Source organism: Gasterosteus aculeatus, chromosome 6, assembly GCF_964276395.1.
Source record: "Gasterosteus aculeatus chromosome 6, fGasAcu3.hap1.1, whole genome shotgun sequence".
NCBI lineage: Eukaryota > Metazoa > Chordata > Actinopteri > Perciformes > Gasterosteidae > Gasterosteus > Gasterosteus aculeatus.
Genome location: NC_135693.1, coordinates 19,204,313 through 19,222,409, shown reverse-complemented (window position 1 = coordinate 19,222,409; position 18,097 = coordinate 19,204,313). Strand labels below are relative to the sequence as shown.

General features: G+C 49.0%; 2 protein-coding genes and 1 long non-coding RNA gene across 5 annotated transcripts; all 3 read left to right on the top strand.

The window, feature by feature from the left end:
• The first annotated feature begins 1,959 nt into the window (after positions 1-1,959).
• LOC120821134 (uncharacterized) lies at positions 1,960-4,082 on the top strand. The gene is made up of 3 exons (XR_005712498.2): positions 1,960-2,101; positions 2,302-2,697; positions 3,556-4,082. It is a non-coding gene; the product is annotated as an uncharacterized LOC120821134 (long non-coding RNA).
• A 2,264-nt stretch (positions 4,083-6,346) lies between these two features.
• LOC120820186 (protein FAM161A) lies at positions 6,347-9,275 on the top strand. Of its 3 annotated transcripts, none has more exons than XM_078104243.1 (4): positions 6,347-6,609; positions 7,180-7,472; positions 7,948-8,121; positions 8,203-9,275. In XM_078104243.1, exons 1-4 carry the CDS (start codon positions 6,514-6,516, stop codon positions 8,894-8,896), a joined length of 1,257 nt encoding a protein of 418 aa, XP_077960369.1. In that variant the 5' UTR covers positions 6,347-6,513; the 3' UTR covers positions 8,897-9,275. The 3 variants fall into 3 exon arrangements, with proteins under 3 accessions (XP_077960369.1, XP_077960368.1, XP_077960367.1); XM_078104242.1 differs by having other exon boundaries at positions 6,367-6,609; positions 7,954-8,121; XM_078104241.1 differs by having other exon boundaries at positions 6,367-6,609; positions 7,951-8,121.
• A 267-nt stretch (positions 9,276-9,542) lies between these two features.
• Positions 9,543-12,377, top strand: LOC144409412 (uncharacterized). Its single transcript, XM_078103902.1, has 7 exons — positions 9,543-9,701; positions 10,621-10,745; positions 10,867-10,986; positions 11,070-11,094; positions 11,399-11,470; positions 11,843-11,936; positions 12,163-12,377. The coding sequence occupies exons 1-7, from the start codon at positions 9,593-9,595 to the stop codon at positions 12,224-12,226; spliced, it is 609 nt and encodes a 202-aa protein (XP_077960028.1). The 5' UTR covers positions 9,543-9,592; the 3' UTR covers positions 12,227-12,377.
• The last annotated feature ends 5,720 nt before the right edge of the window (positions 12,378-18,097 follow it).

The window sequence follows — 18,097 nt, the reverse complement described above, 5'->3', positions numbered from 1 at the left end:
CCTCCTCCCTCCTCCCTCCTCCCTCCTCTCTCTCTGCCTCACCTGGAGCTCAGGTACAGCAACCAGAGAACGTGTGTGTGTGAGAGAGAGACACCTGTGATGATGTCACTGGCTCTAGTAAGAAACACAGACAGCGTTTCCCTCTGCAGAGACCATGTCCATTGTTGTTTTGCTCCCTGCTGTTTTGTTTTGAATGATTTTGTTTACCATCCACACATGAAGCAGTTAGCCGACACACTCCGAGGACACGACCACAACACGCGTTCGCTCCGAAGCGCCGTTTCACAACATCGTCATGAAGAGTCCAACTGCTGCTGTGTGCGTAGCTCTGGATTCCCAGTGAGAGAACCAGAAGGACCAGTCGGGGAGGGCAATTTGATGACAATATTAGTCATCAAATTGTCTGCTGTTTCTTTGTCACTCATACAACACAACATGTGGGAATATGTTTTACCAACTTAAATTATTCCACGTGAGGCTGGAGAACAAGATCAGCAGGTTCTCCTGAAGGAAAAAGAAACGTTGTCTCTTTGAAGCCCGTGAAGCAACAAAGAAACCAAGTGGTTTCAGGCGATTTAACAAAGCTGCACTGCCCCTTTAAGGAGCTTCATTTGCTTTGTCTTAATATTAATATTCTTGACATTCATTGGAGCAAAGCAAATACCCTGGTAATTATTTAACAAATTCCTCTTACTTAGCGACCCAAATGTCACGCGAAACGCAGGCGTTTCCCCAGAAAGCGGCCGTGGACACAAAGGCAGCAGCTCTCACACGCAGGTGTGATTGAAAGGTGACTCATCACAGCAAGAGAGGCAACAAGCGACCGCGCTTCACTCACATCCACAATTCCCCCGACAGGAAGTCAGTGTTTGTGGGTCTCAGTGTCTCTGCAGACGCAGTCGAAGAGGAAGAGGAAGAGGTTGTTTGTTGTATTTGATTGCTGCAGTAACAAAGATGTTACTGTTAATCTTCATTAACATGCATCTCGACAAAAAATAGGATATAAAAATCTTCGTTAATTACAATATTAATGTTGAGATTTATGTGGATTCATTGTTGCCATTGTTTACTGTTTGAAACTATGATTTACTCCCTCAGTAAACATTGTAAACATGCGTTTATGGTCTCAATCTCTAGTTTCAGGTAAAGCGTGATGTTCATTCAGTAAATTAGGGTCCATTTAAAGTCGAACCGAGCTGGAGATGAGAGAGGAGCGGCTCCACCTCGACACAAACAAACGCCGCTGGAACGACATCAAGGTCCTTCTGTTGAGAGCCACGCACACACACACACACACACACACACACTCCTCAAACATTTCACATCAAACCACCGCCTCTAATGGGCCATTTCCTCTGCAGTAAACCCAGAGAGTCCCTCTACGCGCGGGTGGGTGTGGCTGAGCAGACAGAATCAGAGCCCACAGAACAGCCGTGTTGTTCCTGAGAAGCCATTGAGCGCCAGAGGCCGCGACCGCGCAGGAGGTCGTTCCACTGAATAACGGCACAATCGGGCTGCAGCCGTGGGTGCTTTCGGGACACTTGAGGTCCGTGCGTGGGACCTAACCTTGTCCCCGGCAACGGGATTGGGTCAAGCCGAGCCTCGAGGACGGACGACGGCCCAAGTTCGTGTAAACAAAAGCTCCTCGAGCATTCCTGCAGAAATATGGAGGGGAGAAAAAGCCCAGACGGAGAGGATGCACCCGGTCGGCTGCCATGGAGCGAAAGATGACGCCATATAAGGCAGCAGGAATCTTCCCCTTTCGCCTGCGCAAAGGCCGAACACGGGGAAGGACCTTTGTGCTTCTGTCTCTGGGCCAAGCAGAGATTTAAAAACGCATCTGAAACTGTATTTGATTTGCTTCCGTTGAAATGTGTGGTGGAGGAAAGCAGGAGCCGCTGCCCCACAATGAGGGTGCGTCTCTTTGTTCATTAACGAACCATCAGCCTCGCAATAATCCTCTCCTGATCATGTTGTAGTTTTAATTATAGTTCTTTCCTCTCGAGGAGCGAGAGATCCCTTTGACCATGAAAGGAGTCGTCCTCGTCCTCGGTGAGGGTCTGAGGGACGGAGGGAGTCTCACGCTGCGAGACCGTAAGAGGTGCTGCTCTGTGATGTTATCTATGAATAAAATGTGTGTTTGTTTTTTAACACTCTATAACACTAAAACGGGGCACTTTTTTAGGGTGTCGCCTCAGATGTGTCTTCATTTAACTGCGAGCACTAAAGTTTAAAAAGCATCTGCAGTCTGCTTTCCTTTTTGGCCGAATGCTTCTGATCTGAGGTTTCGGTTTGGCTCAGAGACGCTGGTGGTCGTGTGAGGACACGTCGACTCCGTGTGGCTCTGAAGAAGGAAGAGCAGCATCGACCTGTGAACGAAGCGACGTCACTTTAGCGCCCGAGGAGCAGGTGTGTGTTCGCCGCGTCGATGTCACAGAGACATTAAGTCAGTCAACCCTGTGCAGGCAGCGTGAGCCCGGCGAGTGAGAAGAGACGTGAAGGACGAAAGGTGAGAAGATGGAGAGGGTCCCCGATAGACCAGCATGCACTGCAGCGCCCTGCCTTTTCGCCACTGTCATTGCTCTCTCTCTCTCTCTCTCGCGTGCAACCGGCCACCAACATTCCCACCGAGTTGTTCTCGGCCCAGATGCATTCTGGGAAACCGGGGTGGGAGCCGTAAAAGCGGCGAGGAAGCAGGTAAACACCTTTTTGTTGTCCTCAAACGATGCAGCTTCTCAGCCATGTTTCCATCGGCGTGAAACCCCCAGGGGCCTTCTTGCCTTCGGGAACCGAATCGGTCAGAACATCAGAAGGTACATACCCCCCCCCCCCCCCCCCCCCCCCTCCGACAGAAGTGTGTCCGAGGGCCGCAGAGAGCAGAGTAGACTGCCCCCCCCCTGCCTTTGGTGTGGGAGGGAAGCAGACAAGACGCAGAGCGCAGGTCTACCTTATCAATGGGGGGGGGGGGGGCTGCACCTCTGCGTGTTTCTGTGAAGCGAGGCGAGGCGGCGGGGGGGGGTTTCCTCCTGAGCCGAGGCCTCTTCCGGTCGTGTTTCTCTCTGTAGCAGCGACGTGGCTCCTGACAACAAAAAGGTCCTTTCAGTTAAAACCCCCAAAAAGAATTTCACAAAGAGATTGATCAAAGGAAGACGCAGTAATGTGTGTGTGGGGGGGGGGGGACATCTCATCTGTGTCGCACCTTTTCTTATTATCACATTTGAAAAAAGAATCATCTGTAGCAGATGATCATGTTCAGATCAGACGTTCATGAACACGATGCTTCTTTAAAGGGACTTCTGCTATTATTACGACATTGTTTTGTTTGGGAAGTCCGATGAACTGAAGTTACGAGTCAAGAAATGCAAAAATGTTACCATATTTAATCAAGTAAACCGGATTCAGCATCTTTCAAAGCACACCGTGTAAGAACAAATGTGCTGGTGGCAAAAGCTGCAACGTGTTATGTAGAAAAAGCAAAGTAAGCCGGTGGGCATCAGCCCTGCTTCCGTAGACGTGTGATGTTTCGGTGGTTGTGACCTTGTTCCTGACCTCCAGCAGGTCTTTGCTCTGAAGGGCCGCCGAGGAAGACACGCGAGGGATCCACGGAGCACTTCACCCTCCGGACGGTTCGATGCCGCACAGAGCAGAACGGAGGCTTTGTGCCGCGGAGGTCGGGCTTGTGGTGACTGTTTACTCGGCCGAACACTGCCACCATTCACCCGCCGCCCCCCCCCCCCCTCTCCAGCGGGCCCGAGCCGCCCAGTGGTCAACTGGACAAACACATTCACATGTCCCCGGGACGTCCCCGAGACATGGAGAACATCTATATTTATTATTAAAGCTGCAGCAACAGGCTGATGGTCGCTGCAAAGAGATTTGAGCGACTGACTATATTCCTAAACCCACCTGTGACTCTGTGTCACAGGTGCATGCTGGGAAATCCTCCGTCCTACAAGTAGAACACACTCAAAGGCCCGCGTGCACGACGGAGGAAGAGGCGTAAAAGCTCCGTGAACTTTGAGAGGAAAGTATTCTGAGAATTAAGCTGAAAGGCCTCCTCACTCCACTTGCCAATAAAGACCAATAAAACAGAGTTAATAAAAAACAATCATTGAAATATTAACAGTAGGTAATGCAATAAAGAGTCCCCAATCAACCTGATCCCCGGAGCATGTCTCTGGACTGTGGGAGGAAGCCGGAGAACCCGGAGAGAACCCACGCAGACACGGGGAGAACATGCACAGAAAGGAAGTGGAACCAGGACCTTCTTGCTGTGAGGCGCCGGCGTTGACCACCACGCCGCCGTTGACCACCACGCCGCCGTTGAAAATATTCAATAGGATAAAGATATATTTTGTGTTTCGTGGACTTTGCAGGAATGTGATCACAAGCTAAAAGTGCAGCAGCGCCGCCGTGTGGACGGAAGCGGTATGCAGGGATTCTGCGATGAGTCAGCACATCTGTAGCGCAACTCTCACAACTGCGCTCCAGCGTCAACAGATGTGACCTCAAGCTCTTATTGAACTAATGAGCTCATATTAAGTTATGAGGGCAACAATCTCCTTTCACATCATTACATCATCGTGACCCACAACGTTAAATGAGGGGCTCCATTTCAGATATTTCTTGATGTGGAAGACAGGAGCCAGACGGTAGGAGACAGGGGACAGATAGGGGGAGACAGACATATGGGAGGAGACAGGAGACAGACGGGAGGAGACAGGGGACAGATAGGGGGAGACACGAGACAGATGGGGGGAGACAGGAGACAGATGGGAGGACACAGACGGTAGGAGACAGACGACAGATAGGGGGAGACACAAGACAGATGGGAGGAGACAGGAGACAGACGGGAGGAGACAGGGGACAGATAGGGGGAGACACGAGACAGACGGGAGGAGACAGGGGACAGATAGGGGGAGACAGGAGACAGATGGGGGGAGATAGGAGACAGGTGGGAGGACACAGACGGTAGGAGACAGAAGACAAATAGGGGGAGACACGAGACAGATGGGAGGAGACAGGAGACAGACGGGAGGAGACAGGCGACAGATAGGGGGAGACACGAGACAGATGGGGGGAGATAGGAGACAGGTGGGAGGACACAGACGGTAGGAGACAGGCGACAGATAGGGGGAGACAGACATATGGGAGGAGACAGGAGACAGACTGGAGGAGACGGGGGACAGATAGGGGGAGACAGGAGACAGATGGGAGGACACAGACGGTAGGAGACAGGGGACATATAGGGGGAGACAGACAGATGGGAGGAGACAGGAGACAGAAGGGAGGAGACAGGGGACAGATAGGGGAGACAGGAGACAGATGGGGGGGAGACAGGTGGGAGGACAGAGACGGTAGGAGACAGGGGACAGATAGGGGGAGACACAAGACAGATGGGGGGACAGGAGACAGATGGGCGGACACAGATGGTAGGAGACAGGCGACAGATAGAGGGAGACAGACATATGGGAGGGGACAGGAGACAGACGGGAGGAGACAGGGGGCAGATAGGGGGAGACACGAGACAGATGGGAAGACACAGACGGTAGGAGACAGGCGACAGATAGGGGGAGACAGACAGATGGGAGGAGACAGGAGACAGACGGGAGGAGACAGGGGACATATAGGGGGAGACACAAGACAGATGGGGGGGACAGGAGACAGATAGGGGGAGTCAGACATATGGGAGGAGACAGGAGACAGACGGGAGGAGACTCGTAATGAGAGTGATGACAAACATGAGTAAACCAATTAACACAGTTGGTTGTGGTCTGTGTCTCATGCTCCTCCTCCTTGATGTGTTTGTGGTACTTGAATATAACGGGAAATAGTCTGTATTGATTGTAATATTTATTGCATTTGAGCGTAGAGGTGTTGCACGTGCATCACATCTAACCAATATGAATAAATCCTTTGATGTGTTGATTTAAAACCTGTTGTCCTGACCCGAGTGTCTCACCCCGAGTGTCTCACCCCGACTGTCCCACCCCGACTGTCCCCCCCGACTGCCTCACCCCGACTGCCCCACCCCGACTGTCTCACCCCGACTGTCTCACCCCGACTGTCCCACCCCGACTGTCCCACCCAGACTGTCCCACCCCAACTGTCTCACCCCAACTGTCTCACCCTGACTGTCCCACATGCTCATCATCTCAGACACTTTACCCTCCTGTTGTCTTTTCACTTCTCCACCTTCGCTCCTGCATAACCTCCTTCTTCTCTTTTACAAAGTGCAACAGGAGCAGGAGGCGTCGCATCGTCCCTCGTCCTGCATTTAAGAAAGTTAATCTGTAAATCAGCTTGGGAGCGTCTACCTGCCTTTGGGTGAGGTCTTCAAGTTAAAAGCTAGCGGTCCATCTGGACCATCTGGAGGAGTCTTATAAGAGCACGACTGCTCCCCATAGTAAGAGGATAAAGCTCTCAGACTGTGTGTCTGTGTGTGGGGGGCTAATCTCCGTTAGCCTCCTCTTAACTCCTTGTTCAGACCGAGGAGACGGAGGATGCTTCTTTATGCAGAGTAAGATGCAGCGCTGGACCTCCGTGCGCAACAAGGACTCCATGTCTCCGTACGGGGGGGAAGGAGAACAGGACTCTCCTCCAGAGGAGGTAAGCATCGTGTTTATTTGCAGACGTACAAAGCTGTTATAGTGGTTTAAGGTGCACTTCTTGTGACAGATGTGACGTATTCATATTTACTGTTTGGACCCCTTTCATGTTTGACATCGTACGATGTTGATTGCATGAAGACGAGGATTCCCACGCTGAGTTCCTTTGAGCTCTTTGGCTTTCGACTGCAACCTCAGCTGTTGCATGAACTCTATTTAGTGCATGCTTTTTACTTTTTGTATTTATTTCCACTGTCAGATGAAAAAGTAGACATTTTAGTGAACTATTTAACGGTTTATTTGAAAATAATTTAATTTCATTAACACTTTCATACTGTTTACAAACCCCAGTTTTTTGCCGAGTAGGTTTTTACAAACAAGACTTTTGGTTTTGGTGTTTGGTGCATTCCTTGAAAATAAAGGCATAAATATAGTTAAAAGTATGGAACAGAATTCAAAAGGTGGAAGCAGATCCAAAATGTTCCACGGAAACCATATGAGGCACTTTGGGACGATGAAACCACGATGAAGCAGCAGCGAGTCCCTTTACTGATGGCTGAACACCCCTCAGGAGAACGGCGTGGGCGAGGAGGCCGGCGAGGAGGTGAAAGGAGGCCGCAGCGTTCGCAGGTCTCTGTCGCTGGAGATCTACGGCCTGCAGAGAGAGCCGCACGTCCACTTCTCCAACCGGGAGTACTACCGCCGGCTGGAGGGACTGAGGAGCAGCCACCTGAGGAACATGGCCGAGCTGGAGAGGATGTACATTGGTCAGGGCGAGGAGAGGCCTGCTGAGGAGGAGGAGGGGGAGGAGGGCGAGGAAGGGGGGGGAGGAGGGCAGAGCAGAGAGGACCGTCTGTCCGTCAGGTGGGATTCATCAGACTTACCTAGAGACGTCGTAGTATTCAGTGGTTTCTCCCTGTCAGTCACAATGTGACGCTCCTCTAATTCGCTGGCACAATAATGAGCTCGCTGTGGGCTTTTTGGGGGATAACAAATAAGCCCATGAACTTAGTCTAAAACTAATCTCATGTTATATCAAGTTTGTAAACACTTTGTTACTATGGCAACAACGGAGTTACTCTGATTAATCAATTTCCTTTAAGTAGAAGTCAGATTTAAGCAAAGACTGTAATTCTTCCTAATGGCATAGGGGGACACTGTTGTATAGAACAAGATTCATTGTGTGGCAAAATGCAAGGAAAGAATAACTACATGTGAGTCACTTTTGTGCGCTTCAGCTATGATATTGTAGTAGAAGTACAAATGTAAAGCCCGTGAGAGTGTGTATTTTACTTGAAGGGTGGATGTGAAGGTCGTGATGTGTGACCTCTGCCCCCAGCAGCAGCAGCAGCCCAGCCAGTAAACTCCAGAGGATCTACTCGCAGGAGGAGCTGGACCTCCACGACTCGTCCAGCGGGTCCGACCAGTCAGAATTGGGGGGGGCAGAGAGCCTGGGGGAGCACGGGCAGGACACTCCACCGAGGACCCCTGTCCAGGACCGGGCCTTTACCAGGTTGGTGGAGCTGTTCTTAAGTCTCGGGGACGTCGATCCAGATCGTTTGTCACATTGGGCTCTGCTCTAAACTCCTCCCAGAGACTTCCTGCTGAGCCCTGAGGACACGCCCACCCGGAACCAGTACCGGTTACAACCCAACAACGCCGCCAGTGCGAAACCGCGGGGGAGATCGTCCCGCCAAACCGGGTCCAGGGTCGGCTCCGACCTCAAGGCCACCGTGCCCAAACCCTTCCAGATGATGCTGAGGGAGGAGGAGAGGAAGCGGCGCAAGGTGCGGACCCGCTCGCAGGTGGAGCTGGAGAACGCGCTGCTGAGGCGCGAGCTGGAGGAGCTCCAGGAGTGCCAGAAGACCTTCCGGGCGTCGCCGGCACCGGCGCACATACACCTGCCCCTCTACGAGATGATGAGCCGCCGCCGCCGCTTCCGCTTCGTTCGGAGCGGCGAGCGGGGCGGCGACAGGGCGCCTTTCCACTTCTTGGAGAGGGAGAGGAGGAAGCGGGAGGCCAAGATCCTGGCGGAGCTGGAGAGGCTGGGGCCGCAGGAGGAGCGGCGGGCCTTCCGGGCCCGGCCCATGCCCAGCTCGGTGTACGGAACCAAGCCGGTGGCCAAGAACGCAAGCCGGCAATTCGGAGGGGCCCCGGGGGCCCGATGTCAGCCAGACTTGGACCCGGACTTGTCCCCCGACACCCGATCCCCCAGGCCGGGGAAGAAGCAGATAGAGCTCTCCATTGAGATGGTGAAGGAAAGGAAGTGGTGCTGCACTGACCTCTGACCCCCCCTCCAAAAGATAGACTGCAACTACTTCAGAGTGAGAGAGAAAGTGTGCATTGAACCGGGGGCTTCATCTGAGCTGTGTCTGTTGACCCAATAGTGACCCTCCATCTCACAGGGTGACATTGGTATTTAACCATCAGGGAGCAACATGTGGTTCTAAACACAGGACCACAGGGATTTTTGACCCCCCCCCCCCCCCCCCCCCCAGATGTCAAAGTTCCAGTTCAGTTTGATGTCAATGATAACCGAGTGGACCACCAGAAGCTGATGTCCCAGGACATCACGAGTTGGTAGTTTATCATGGAAAAAGTGACGGGGTGCACATTCCCCTTTTTCTGTGCTCTTTTGTTCTCTGAATAAAGAAGTTGTGGTGACTTTTCATTTCCTCCTTTCCTTGTAGAGATCACACCATGGCGTGGTGGTGGGGTGATGTTAAACAACCAATCAGTGTGTCTCCTTGAGGAAGTGATTGGCGGGTCCAGGTTGCAGCCACAGGGTCTGATAGAAGAAGCAGATGTGCTTTTGGGGGTATTTCTGTTGTACACACGATTTAGCTTTATATGGGGGGTGTGATGGAATAATAAAGCAAAGGTTATTAATAGGATATTAAAAGTGCGCAGTTCAGCCAAGTTGCATCAGCACCCTCCTCGCTCCTCCCCCTCCTCCTACGCCATCTCACCGGCAGCAACCCGCGATGCTTCAGGCACAGACGGTGGCAACTCGATCGGACGCCCACGGTCGTGTTGTGAGGCATCGATCGAGCTCCAGCATGAAGCTCCTGTGGCGGATCCTCTCCTTAGCGCGTGAGTAGTGTGCGTGTTTTCATTCAGACACGCAAGTCCGGAGCAGAGAAAGCCGCTGACTCCGTGTGCGTTTGTGTGTGTGTGTGTGTGTGTGTGTGTGTGTGTGTGTGTGTTCATTGGCACTCCGCTAATGCTTATGATTCTGATGAAATCACAACGCTTAGTGATATTAGAAGTCCGGCTAGCCACCATCAGACATGACCGAAGCAAATGATGAGAACAGCACGTGTTTTAATCCAGGCCATTGGCATTTAGCACAAATGCTGCAAACTTCAACAACTCGCTGAGCTTCCGCGATGCTGTAGGTAGTTCTACTGGCGTTGTGATTGGAGACCAACAGCCAACGCAGCAACCGCTGCCTGCGCGCAGAAAACCAGTTTGTGGAGACGGCACCTCAGTAAACTGCGCCCACGGGATGTTTTTCTTTGCTACAACATAGTTCTCTGTGCTCAAAACTTACAATTACGCGCTCAGGATTGTGGCACAAATATAAGGCCATAGATGTGGCGCTGTAGTTGAAATGCGCGAGGCTTCAGAACCTGCAATGACTTTTTTATTATTATATTAGGGGGGGGGGCAGTGGGAAGAAGTGGCCCGGCGGTTAATAACCGGACCGACTCGATCAATACGTGGCGCGCTGCTCGCCCAAATCAACCAACGCCTCAGTGGCCTACTTGAAAACCCCCTTGATGCGTCTGGGTGATTGACAGTTAGAGCTAAAGGACGTTGCCCTGACGGAGGAGATCAAAGAAGATGAGTCGGGTGTGGTATAAATCTCAGTCAGTGATTGCTGGTGATGGACCAGCTCAGACCACCCCGTTAGATTCACATGCTGATGGCCAACGTTGAGACTTTAGCTAAGTTCCTGGGAGCTACCGAGGAGCCGTCCTCACGTCCTTTTCTTTTTGTCCTCTCTCAGTCTTCTTGCAGCTTGTCAGTGCTACAGACCTTCAGTGCACCGTCACCCGGGACGCAGACAGAACCCATTACAGTGTCCCACAGTTCACTGGAGAAGACTGTGACTTCAGCTGGTTGAACCAGACGGTAAGTGGAAGCTTCCACACTTATATTGTTGTTCTTTGTTTATATGGTTGATAGACCAGGAGCTCCCATCTTTACCTACCGGGGCGATCAATGAGTCTCTGCGCTTGTATGTCGACCTTAGAACCACGTGATGGCCATTACCAGCGGGCATAGTGAGCAGGTGGCGAGGAGCAGCAACCGGAGCCTTGACACCTACCAGTGCTTCCCCCAGATGTTCTACAGCAGAACCTGCACCGATGGGGTACTACACTGTGAACCACTCTCACAAAGATTCTCCTTTTAATCTGCACATTATTGATGATCAAATCTATTCTTTCTGCTTAGGTGAACCAAGTCGCTACCTGCACCTGTGAGTATTAAAGGGGCCATATTATGAAAATTCCACTTTTCTCATTAGCATTTAAAGGAACAGGCACTCAAAACAGGTTTTCTGTGGGGAGGTGTTTTTGACAGGGTATAAAGGGTTCTGTTTGAAATGATTCTTGTGGTATTTTGACCAAAATATGTTACAAACATTTCATTGAGACCCCAAGGAACCATATCAACTTGTGGAAAAATGGGCATACGATGGGACCTTTAATATCAGCAGCAGACTGCTTCATCTTCTGCATCCTCAAGTAAAGGTTTTCATTTCTTTTGTTCTGTTTTTTCAGTCAACTGCAGCGTAAACTCCGAGGATCCACAGAAAGGAGGAGCTAAACTTTCCATTTCCATTCAAGCAGAAAGTAACAATTCACACTTACTCTCCTTACTGTAACGAGTACTTAGGAAACTCTTAACTGGACTTCAGTATTCTCTTTATAAAGAAGTCTCAAGTATTTGAGGATAACTCTCTGACTTTTTAAGTAAGTCCAAATGCTGCCTGTTAATAATTTTAATAAGAATTGTTTAGTCTACAACTCGATTTGATGCACAAAGCTAACTAACAAAACACACTTTTGTCACATTTAAACTGTGATTAAACAGAACAATAGAAACAACTTAAGAACCCAAATTATAAAGTCAAAGCAGTGAAACCGCGGCTCCACATTAAGAAGTGAATTAAAAGAGATGTCAGATTGGGATCCGGAGGGTTGAACTTTCTGTTCTATTGGCAGAGTCTCACAGAAGGGCTTATGGTCTCATTCCTGCTGCCTTTCTGGTCCTGGTTCTGGTTCTGGTTCTGGTGTGCTACGCACTCAAAGCTGACAGGTAACAACTCGTTAAATCCGATTCCGTTATGTTCCTTGCTTCGTACTTAACCGATGAGAGAAAACGAATATGTTGAATGAAGTATTTAAAGTGCGTATATGTTTTTAATAACATTCCCTTCTCTTCATCTGTCGTCTTCAACTGAGTGGCGGTGTTTCTCCACATGACCGCGTAACTTTTAAGACACTGAATAGGAAACTTCTCTCCTGTTGCTGGTGTTCTGCAGGAGAAAGAGCGGCCGCGGCTCCCCCCACACTGACAGCACCGAGGAAGTTCTTCCCATTGTGTGAACATGCCAATGCTACCAGAAATATTCCACTTTACTTTTAAACACTTTATCTCCATTTACTCTGCACATGAATTTTAGCTTAATATATATTTCTATATGACTAACTTTGCCCTATTTTTCCATTTAAGAACTTATTGGGGTCCAAATATGGGCCTTTGGTTGTTCCTTTGTGGTCAGGGTTTTATTCCCAAAGGAACATTCCTCACTCACATTGGTATTAAAGTAAAACTGAGCTGTGGAAGCACATTGAGAACCAAAAGCTACTAACTGGCCTCCTGAGCCGACTTGTTGGGGGAGGTGTTCACCAAGGGGGGGGGGGGTGGTGTCAGGGTTTCCTCACTCACATTGGTATTAAAGTAAAACTGAGCTGTGGAAGCTATTTGACTGGTAATGGAGCACCAGGACAACAACTGAAATAAATACATATCTAGTTAAAATAATATTATCCTGCCAAGTGATAGGATCTAAACATTAAAATATAATAATACATACATTTATATATTCATACTTTATGTATAATGTTAGATCTTTCATAATTTTTATATTTATATATATATAATATATAATTATGATATTAATATGAATAGGAGGGTTTATTACATTACATTACATGTCATTTAGCGGACGCTTTTATCCAAAGCGACGTACAATAAGTGCATTCAACCATAGGGTACAAACTCAGGAGAACAAGAAAGTGCAATTTCCTCAAATAAGCTAAGGTTTATCAAGTCACTGTCTCTTTTATTCTTAAACGATGTCTCCACCTGCCAACACTGTGTGTCTTATGAAATCTTTTTATTCTAATCTTGTAGCATTCACTAAAAACACTCCTTCATTGTTTTTTTTTTTCTTTAAATAAAACGTTCTGTCTGAGAAGGAGAGTTGTGTTCGTTTGTTGTCGCGCTGCATGAGGTGTGTACTGGGATGGTTGCAGCCACTTTGAACTGGCAGGTGAGGGGGGGCGGGTCTTAGCACTGTAACCTGACACCTGCTCATGTTTCCACAGAATCAGGACACCTTACAAGTTCATTCACTCCCTTTTAATCAATTCACTACAACTTAATTAATCAACGATGTCCGTTGGATTTTGGCCGAGTAAAAAAAGGAAAACAGGAAACCAAAGAACAGTAAAAACTCCAGAGAACAACAACCTCCATGTGCTGACTCACTGTACATGCTCCCCTCCATTACGTAACACACGTGTCGTGTGAGCGTGTTGCGTCACCGCTCCTCTGACAGGGGGCAGGAAGTGTGATCAGGTGACGTCATTTTCACGGCTTGCAACATGAACACGGTGACAGATTACAAACAGTAACTTGAGGTGACTGTTTCCTTTGTTAAGTGAAAGAGTTTTACACCTGCTGTGACTTTGATGTGACGGATGGACCGAGCTCGGGTTCAAACACACAGTGAACAGAGGAGACTTCAGGTCACTGACGTTCCTCGTAAACCGGCGGGGAATCCCACATTCCAAGCCATTCAACATCAGACGTCCAAACGTCGTGCTAGACAGGAAGCTGGAGGGTCATTGTTTGAAGCTCAGGTCCACATTCACAAGGCCATTGGTGTTTGCGCTTCATCCCCTTTAGACTGCTGCTTGAAACGCTGCAGCGAGAATGTCAACTGGCTCTAAACGTAGAGCGCATATTTGCTCAGTCTACATCCAGAGTATTGAATAGAGAGTATTGGATGCATTGAGGGCCTCGCCACACGTTGATGACCTTTTACCGCTGCGGTGCAGATTGTGATCGAGGGAAACCTGTCGGCGCCTCTCCCTGAGTACCTCCACTGCTGTGTCTATCTCAAAGAAATCACATACTGTATATTGTGACGTTTACCAGACGACACTTGCACAGCCGCTAGTTGCCTGTTACGAATTGGTGCACGGACGCATAGTTCTCGAGGCCGTGGAAGCCGTTACATTGACCATGACGCACAGCCTCTTGTGCCTTTATTGCTTAAATATGTGCACAGGGCTGCTCTCACAAAAGCTGAAAATGTGACGTGCAAAAGTAAGAGAACCATTTTAGTTACTAGTGTTACGTCCGGCCATGAACATAAAACCAGATGTCATCGGTATTTGTAAAGGATATTTATTTTGAATTGGGCAGAACTGAACAGAGCTTACAAAGAGAGAATTGGGCCAATAGGTGCTGTGGAACTCAAAAACAGAATACAACCAAAAGACCCTCAAAAGGAAGATTATCCTTCTCTATCTAAGAAAACAAAAGGTTAAACAAAAAAGTCCTCACTAACTTAATTATTTAACAACCGAAGGTACGATGCTAGTGGGGTTCCTTTATTGAGTCAAAGACTCACCTGCCATGGCTGTGATACGATGGACGGACTGAGCTTGGGTTTAAAACACAAGCAAACAGTTAAATTACGACTCAAAAACCAAAGCAGAAAGTCCGACCTGCTGCAGCTCGTTGTGTTAGGGATTTAAGCCAGAAGTTCACCCTCAGTGGTGGAATTTATGGTACGTGTAATAATGTTTAGTGTTAGAATTGTAGTTTGTGATGTTAGATATTAGTTATTACATTAACATGTTAGATGAACATGTAGAGTCATGTTAATCATATAAACTGCACACATTAACATTCTGTCACAATGTGATGTTAAAACCTGGGGACGGATGCTAATTGCCGTCCTTTATGGATTTCTCCCAATTTTATCCCCAAAGGAGTTTTTTCTCCTGTCAGGTAGTAAATGAACAACTTCATGTAAGGCAGCCGACTGAGGCAAATCTCTTGAGAATAGGACCACATGAACTGTCTTAGATCTTATGATGAAGTGTGATGAACTGTGATCATTAATGATGTGTTGTAATGAAGGTGTACTAGTTATAAGATGAAGACAAACTATGCATGCTTTGTTACATTCACTCATTGAGGCATGAAGCCAACTGTATCTACATCGAATGCGTTGGAATGTGAGGGACCTCGACGTGAAGGGGACAGTCCAGGAGGGGACACTCTGAAGAAGAAGCCAATGACATTCAAATGCACCCAAGAAGACACACCTCAAAAGTTTGGGACCAAAGCGTGGAAGGAACTGTTAGAACTCTCCTGCAGCCGCTTTGAAAAGTCGCTTTAGACCTGCTCAGAGGATTCTCTATTTCGCGAAATATTTTACTGTTCGCTTTGTATTTCACGTTGCAATTCTATTTCTTATACCGTTGTTTAATTATTAAATACTTTTTGATTTCTGAATTTAAGCAAGCTGACTTTTTTGATTCTTCGTTTCTGGCCGGGACCTCGTTGCTAAGAGACAGTGTGCAGATACACAAAACAAACGGAGGTGACTCACAGATCCAAGCGCCTGGGCACAATCGTCCCTTGTTCGAAGACGGCAACTCTGTTAACGCACACTTTTACTGGCAGGAACCTCGGCGTGACACTCGACAGCCGACTCTCCCAACTCCCGACAGGCTTCAGTGAAGGCCTCACGGCCCAGAAACGGGAGCAGCAACTCCGCCCGTGGTTGGCCGATCTGCCCCTTTCGACTCCTTTTCCTGCTCCCATTGGATACGACGAAACCCGCAAATGACGATTGAGAATGAATGACATCTGCCTGTAAAGTTCGAGCCCCTAACCCCCCTGCCGTCATTCAAGGACTTGTGCGAGTCATGCAAGATGGCGGGTGGCCGTAGTGCACTGCAGAAACAGCGGATTCATTTCATCGTTTTGTTCAAAACGTCAAAGGAAAAGGATTAACGGATCATATGCTGGATGCTTGGTGGCTATTTTTGCTCTGAGAGAAACGATAGTTGTATCAACGTCTTCCGCTTCGCTGAGAAATGTGTGAGCACCGCCGCTTGCTGATTTTTTGGACTAATTAATATATCTTATTTCATAACTTGTTGGAGTTGTGTTTCAAACAGTGTGAAGCATTCCCAGCTGCGCGGCTTTAACCACACATGAATACGTCTGCCATAAGTTAGTGCACACTGGTTTCCTATTATGCTTTTTAACCGAAGCCATTTCAATCCGGAGAGACTTGTTGAAATTTGAATAATGCTTTATTATAACAGGTATAATATGATATTGCAAGTTGTTTGGGGCTTGGACTCCATCCTGCCGCAGGAAAGACCCGGGGCCGGGATCTCGAGCCGAGACGAGGCATATCCCCCCCTTGGGAGTCCAGACACTGGTGGTGGTGGTGGTGGTAGAGCCCAAGTTGCATAACTCTCCAGCTATGCCAGGTTCTGCTGTAGCTTGGAGGTGTCAGGGGTGGCGGCGGGTCACCTTGGGAGCGTGCTGAAATGACAACTGACAGCACAAGAGAGGAGAACAGTTTTTAACGTTTGCCTGCCCCAATGCGATTGGTTTACGGTAACGACACCCACGTCTGATACTACCCGACCCCGCCCCCAATCAGCTGGCCGTGCGCCCCCAGGGAGAGAGGAGGCCACCAGGGAACGGCACAGCCTGTCCAGTCTTCCTGACTGAATTTTCGCCTAAGCTTCATTTGCCGTAGCAGGAAATCCCCAAATAGCTGCACACTGTAAGAGGGAGTCGCCGAGGCCTATGAGGACACCTTGAGTACATCACATTACTTTACAGGTCATCTAGCAGACGCTTTTATCCAAAGCGACTTACATTGCATTTTTAACACTTGGCTTTTTACATTTTTGCCCGGGGAGCAGTTAGGGGTCAGGTGTCTTGCTCAGGGACACTTTAAGTCACTTTGTACCTTTTCTGTTAGTCAAAAGGTACACTTATGACCTCTTAAAGACCAATACTGTATTATTGAGGGAACATTCTTCAAAAGTGTACCCGTAAGTACAAAACTGTTGTTCTCTCGTACCTCTATTTTTGTGTGTGTATTGAATGGGCCGATAGTTGGTATGTTGCTGGGGTGTGCACCTCCCTCACCTGGCCCTCCGCCCAATGATGTTCCTCCCACATCTCCTCCCTCTAGAAGGGGAATCACTAGTCACAAGGTCCCGTTGGACATGTGCCCACACACACACACACACACACACACACACACACACACACACACACACAGGAAGACGAGCAGATCCCTCCCACGCTGTCAGTCCGGTTGTTGAGGTGAACAGAGCCGGCGGGGGAAGCCCACATTCCAGGTGCACAAAACAAGTCAAGATAAGATAATGACGTCTTCATCACAGCAGATTTCCCCGAAATGAGCAGCCTGTCAGGACCGAGGTTAACCTTCCCCCACAGATCCCTTTCCATTCGAGCGCCTTGGACAGAGGGAACGTACCTCAGGGGGAGCACAGACTGGTCTCTTATCTAACAGGACCTCCTCTGTCACAGCGGGCGCCACCTGTCGTGTACTGAAGGCTCCTCTCCCACCGGGTCAAACACATCTCTTCACGGGAATCCTTCCTCTGGACAAAATGTTCCCAGATCTGCTTTAATACTCCCGGTCAGGCATGAAGTGTTGGAGGGGCCTCTGTTGCGTGAATCCGACGCGGACTCTACAAAGGACACACTGTGCTCCTTAGACGTCCAAACGTCCTGCTAGAGAGTCATTGTTTGAAGCTCAGGCCCACATTCACAAGACCATTGGTGTTTGCGTTCCATCCCCTTTAGACTGCTGCTTGAAACGCTGCAGGTAGAATGTTAGCGTAGAGCATTGGATGCATCGAGGGCCTCGCCACACATGACCTTTGAACTCTCACAGCCGCATTGCAGATTATGATTGAGGGAAACCTGTCAGCGCCGCTCCCCGAATACCGCCGCTCTTAAAGTGATACCCAGCAGGTCTGGCGGCCGTATCCATGACGACCATGAGTCACTCAAAGGAGGAGGACTTTTTGGCCCTTATTTTTATTGCTATTTGTCTGAATTCAAATATAGTTCAAAGCCTCATGACCTTCGCTGGCTGCCAGTTCTCCCAC

Coding starts and splice junctions, on each gene's coding strand:
- LOC120820186 (XM_078104243.1), top strand. CDS start 6,514: ATGCAGAGTAAGATGCAGCGCTGGACCTCCGTGCGCAACAAGGACTCC. Junction 6,610..7,179: donor AGGACTCTCCTCCAGAGGAG/GTAAGCATCGTG, acceptor AACACCCCTCAG/GAGAACGGCGTGGGCGAGGA. Junction 8,122..8,202: donor CAGGACCGGGCCTTTACCAG/GTTGGTGGAGCT, acceptor AACTCCTCCCAG/AGACTTCCTGCTGAGCCCTG.
- LOC144409412 (XM_078103902.1), top strand. CDS start 9,593: ATGCTTCAGGCACAGACGGTGGCAACTCGATCGGACGCCCACGGTCGT. Junction 9,702..10,620: donor GCGGATCCTCTCCTTAGCGC/GTGAGTAGTGTG, acceptor GTCCTCTCTCAG/TCTTCTTGCAGCTTGTCAGT. Junction 10,746..10,866: donor TCAGCTGGTTGAACCAGACG/GTAAGTGGAAGC, acceptor TGTCGACCTTAG/AACCACGTGATGGCCATTAC.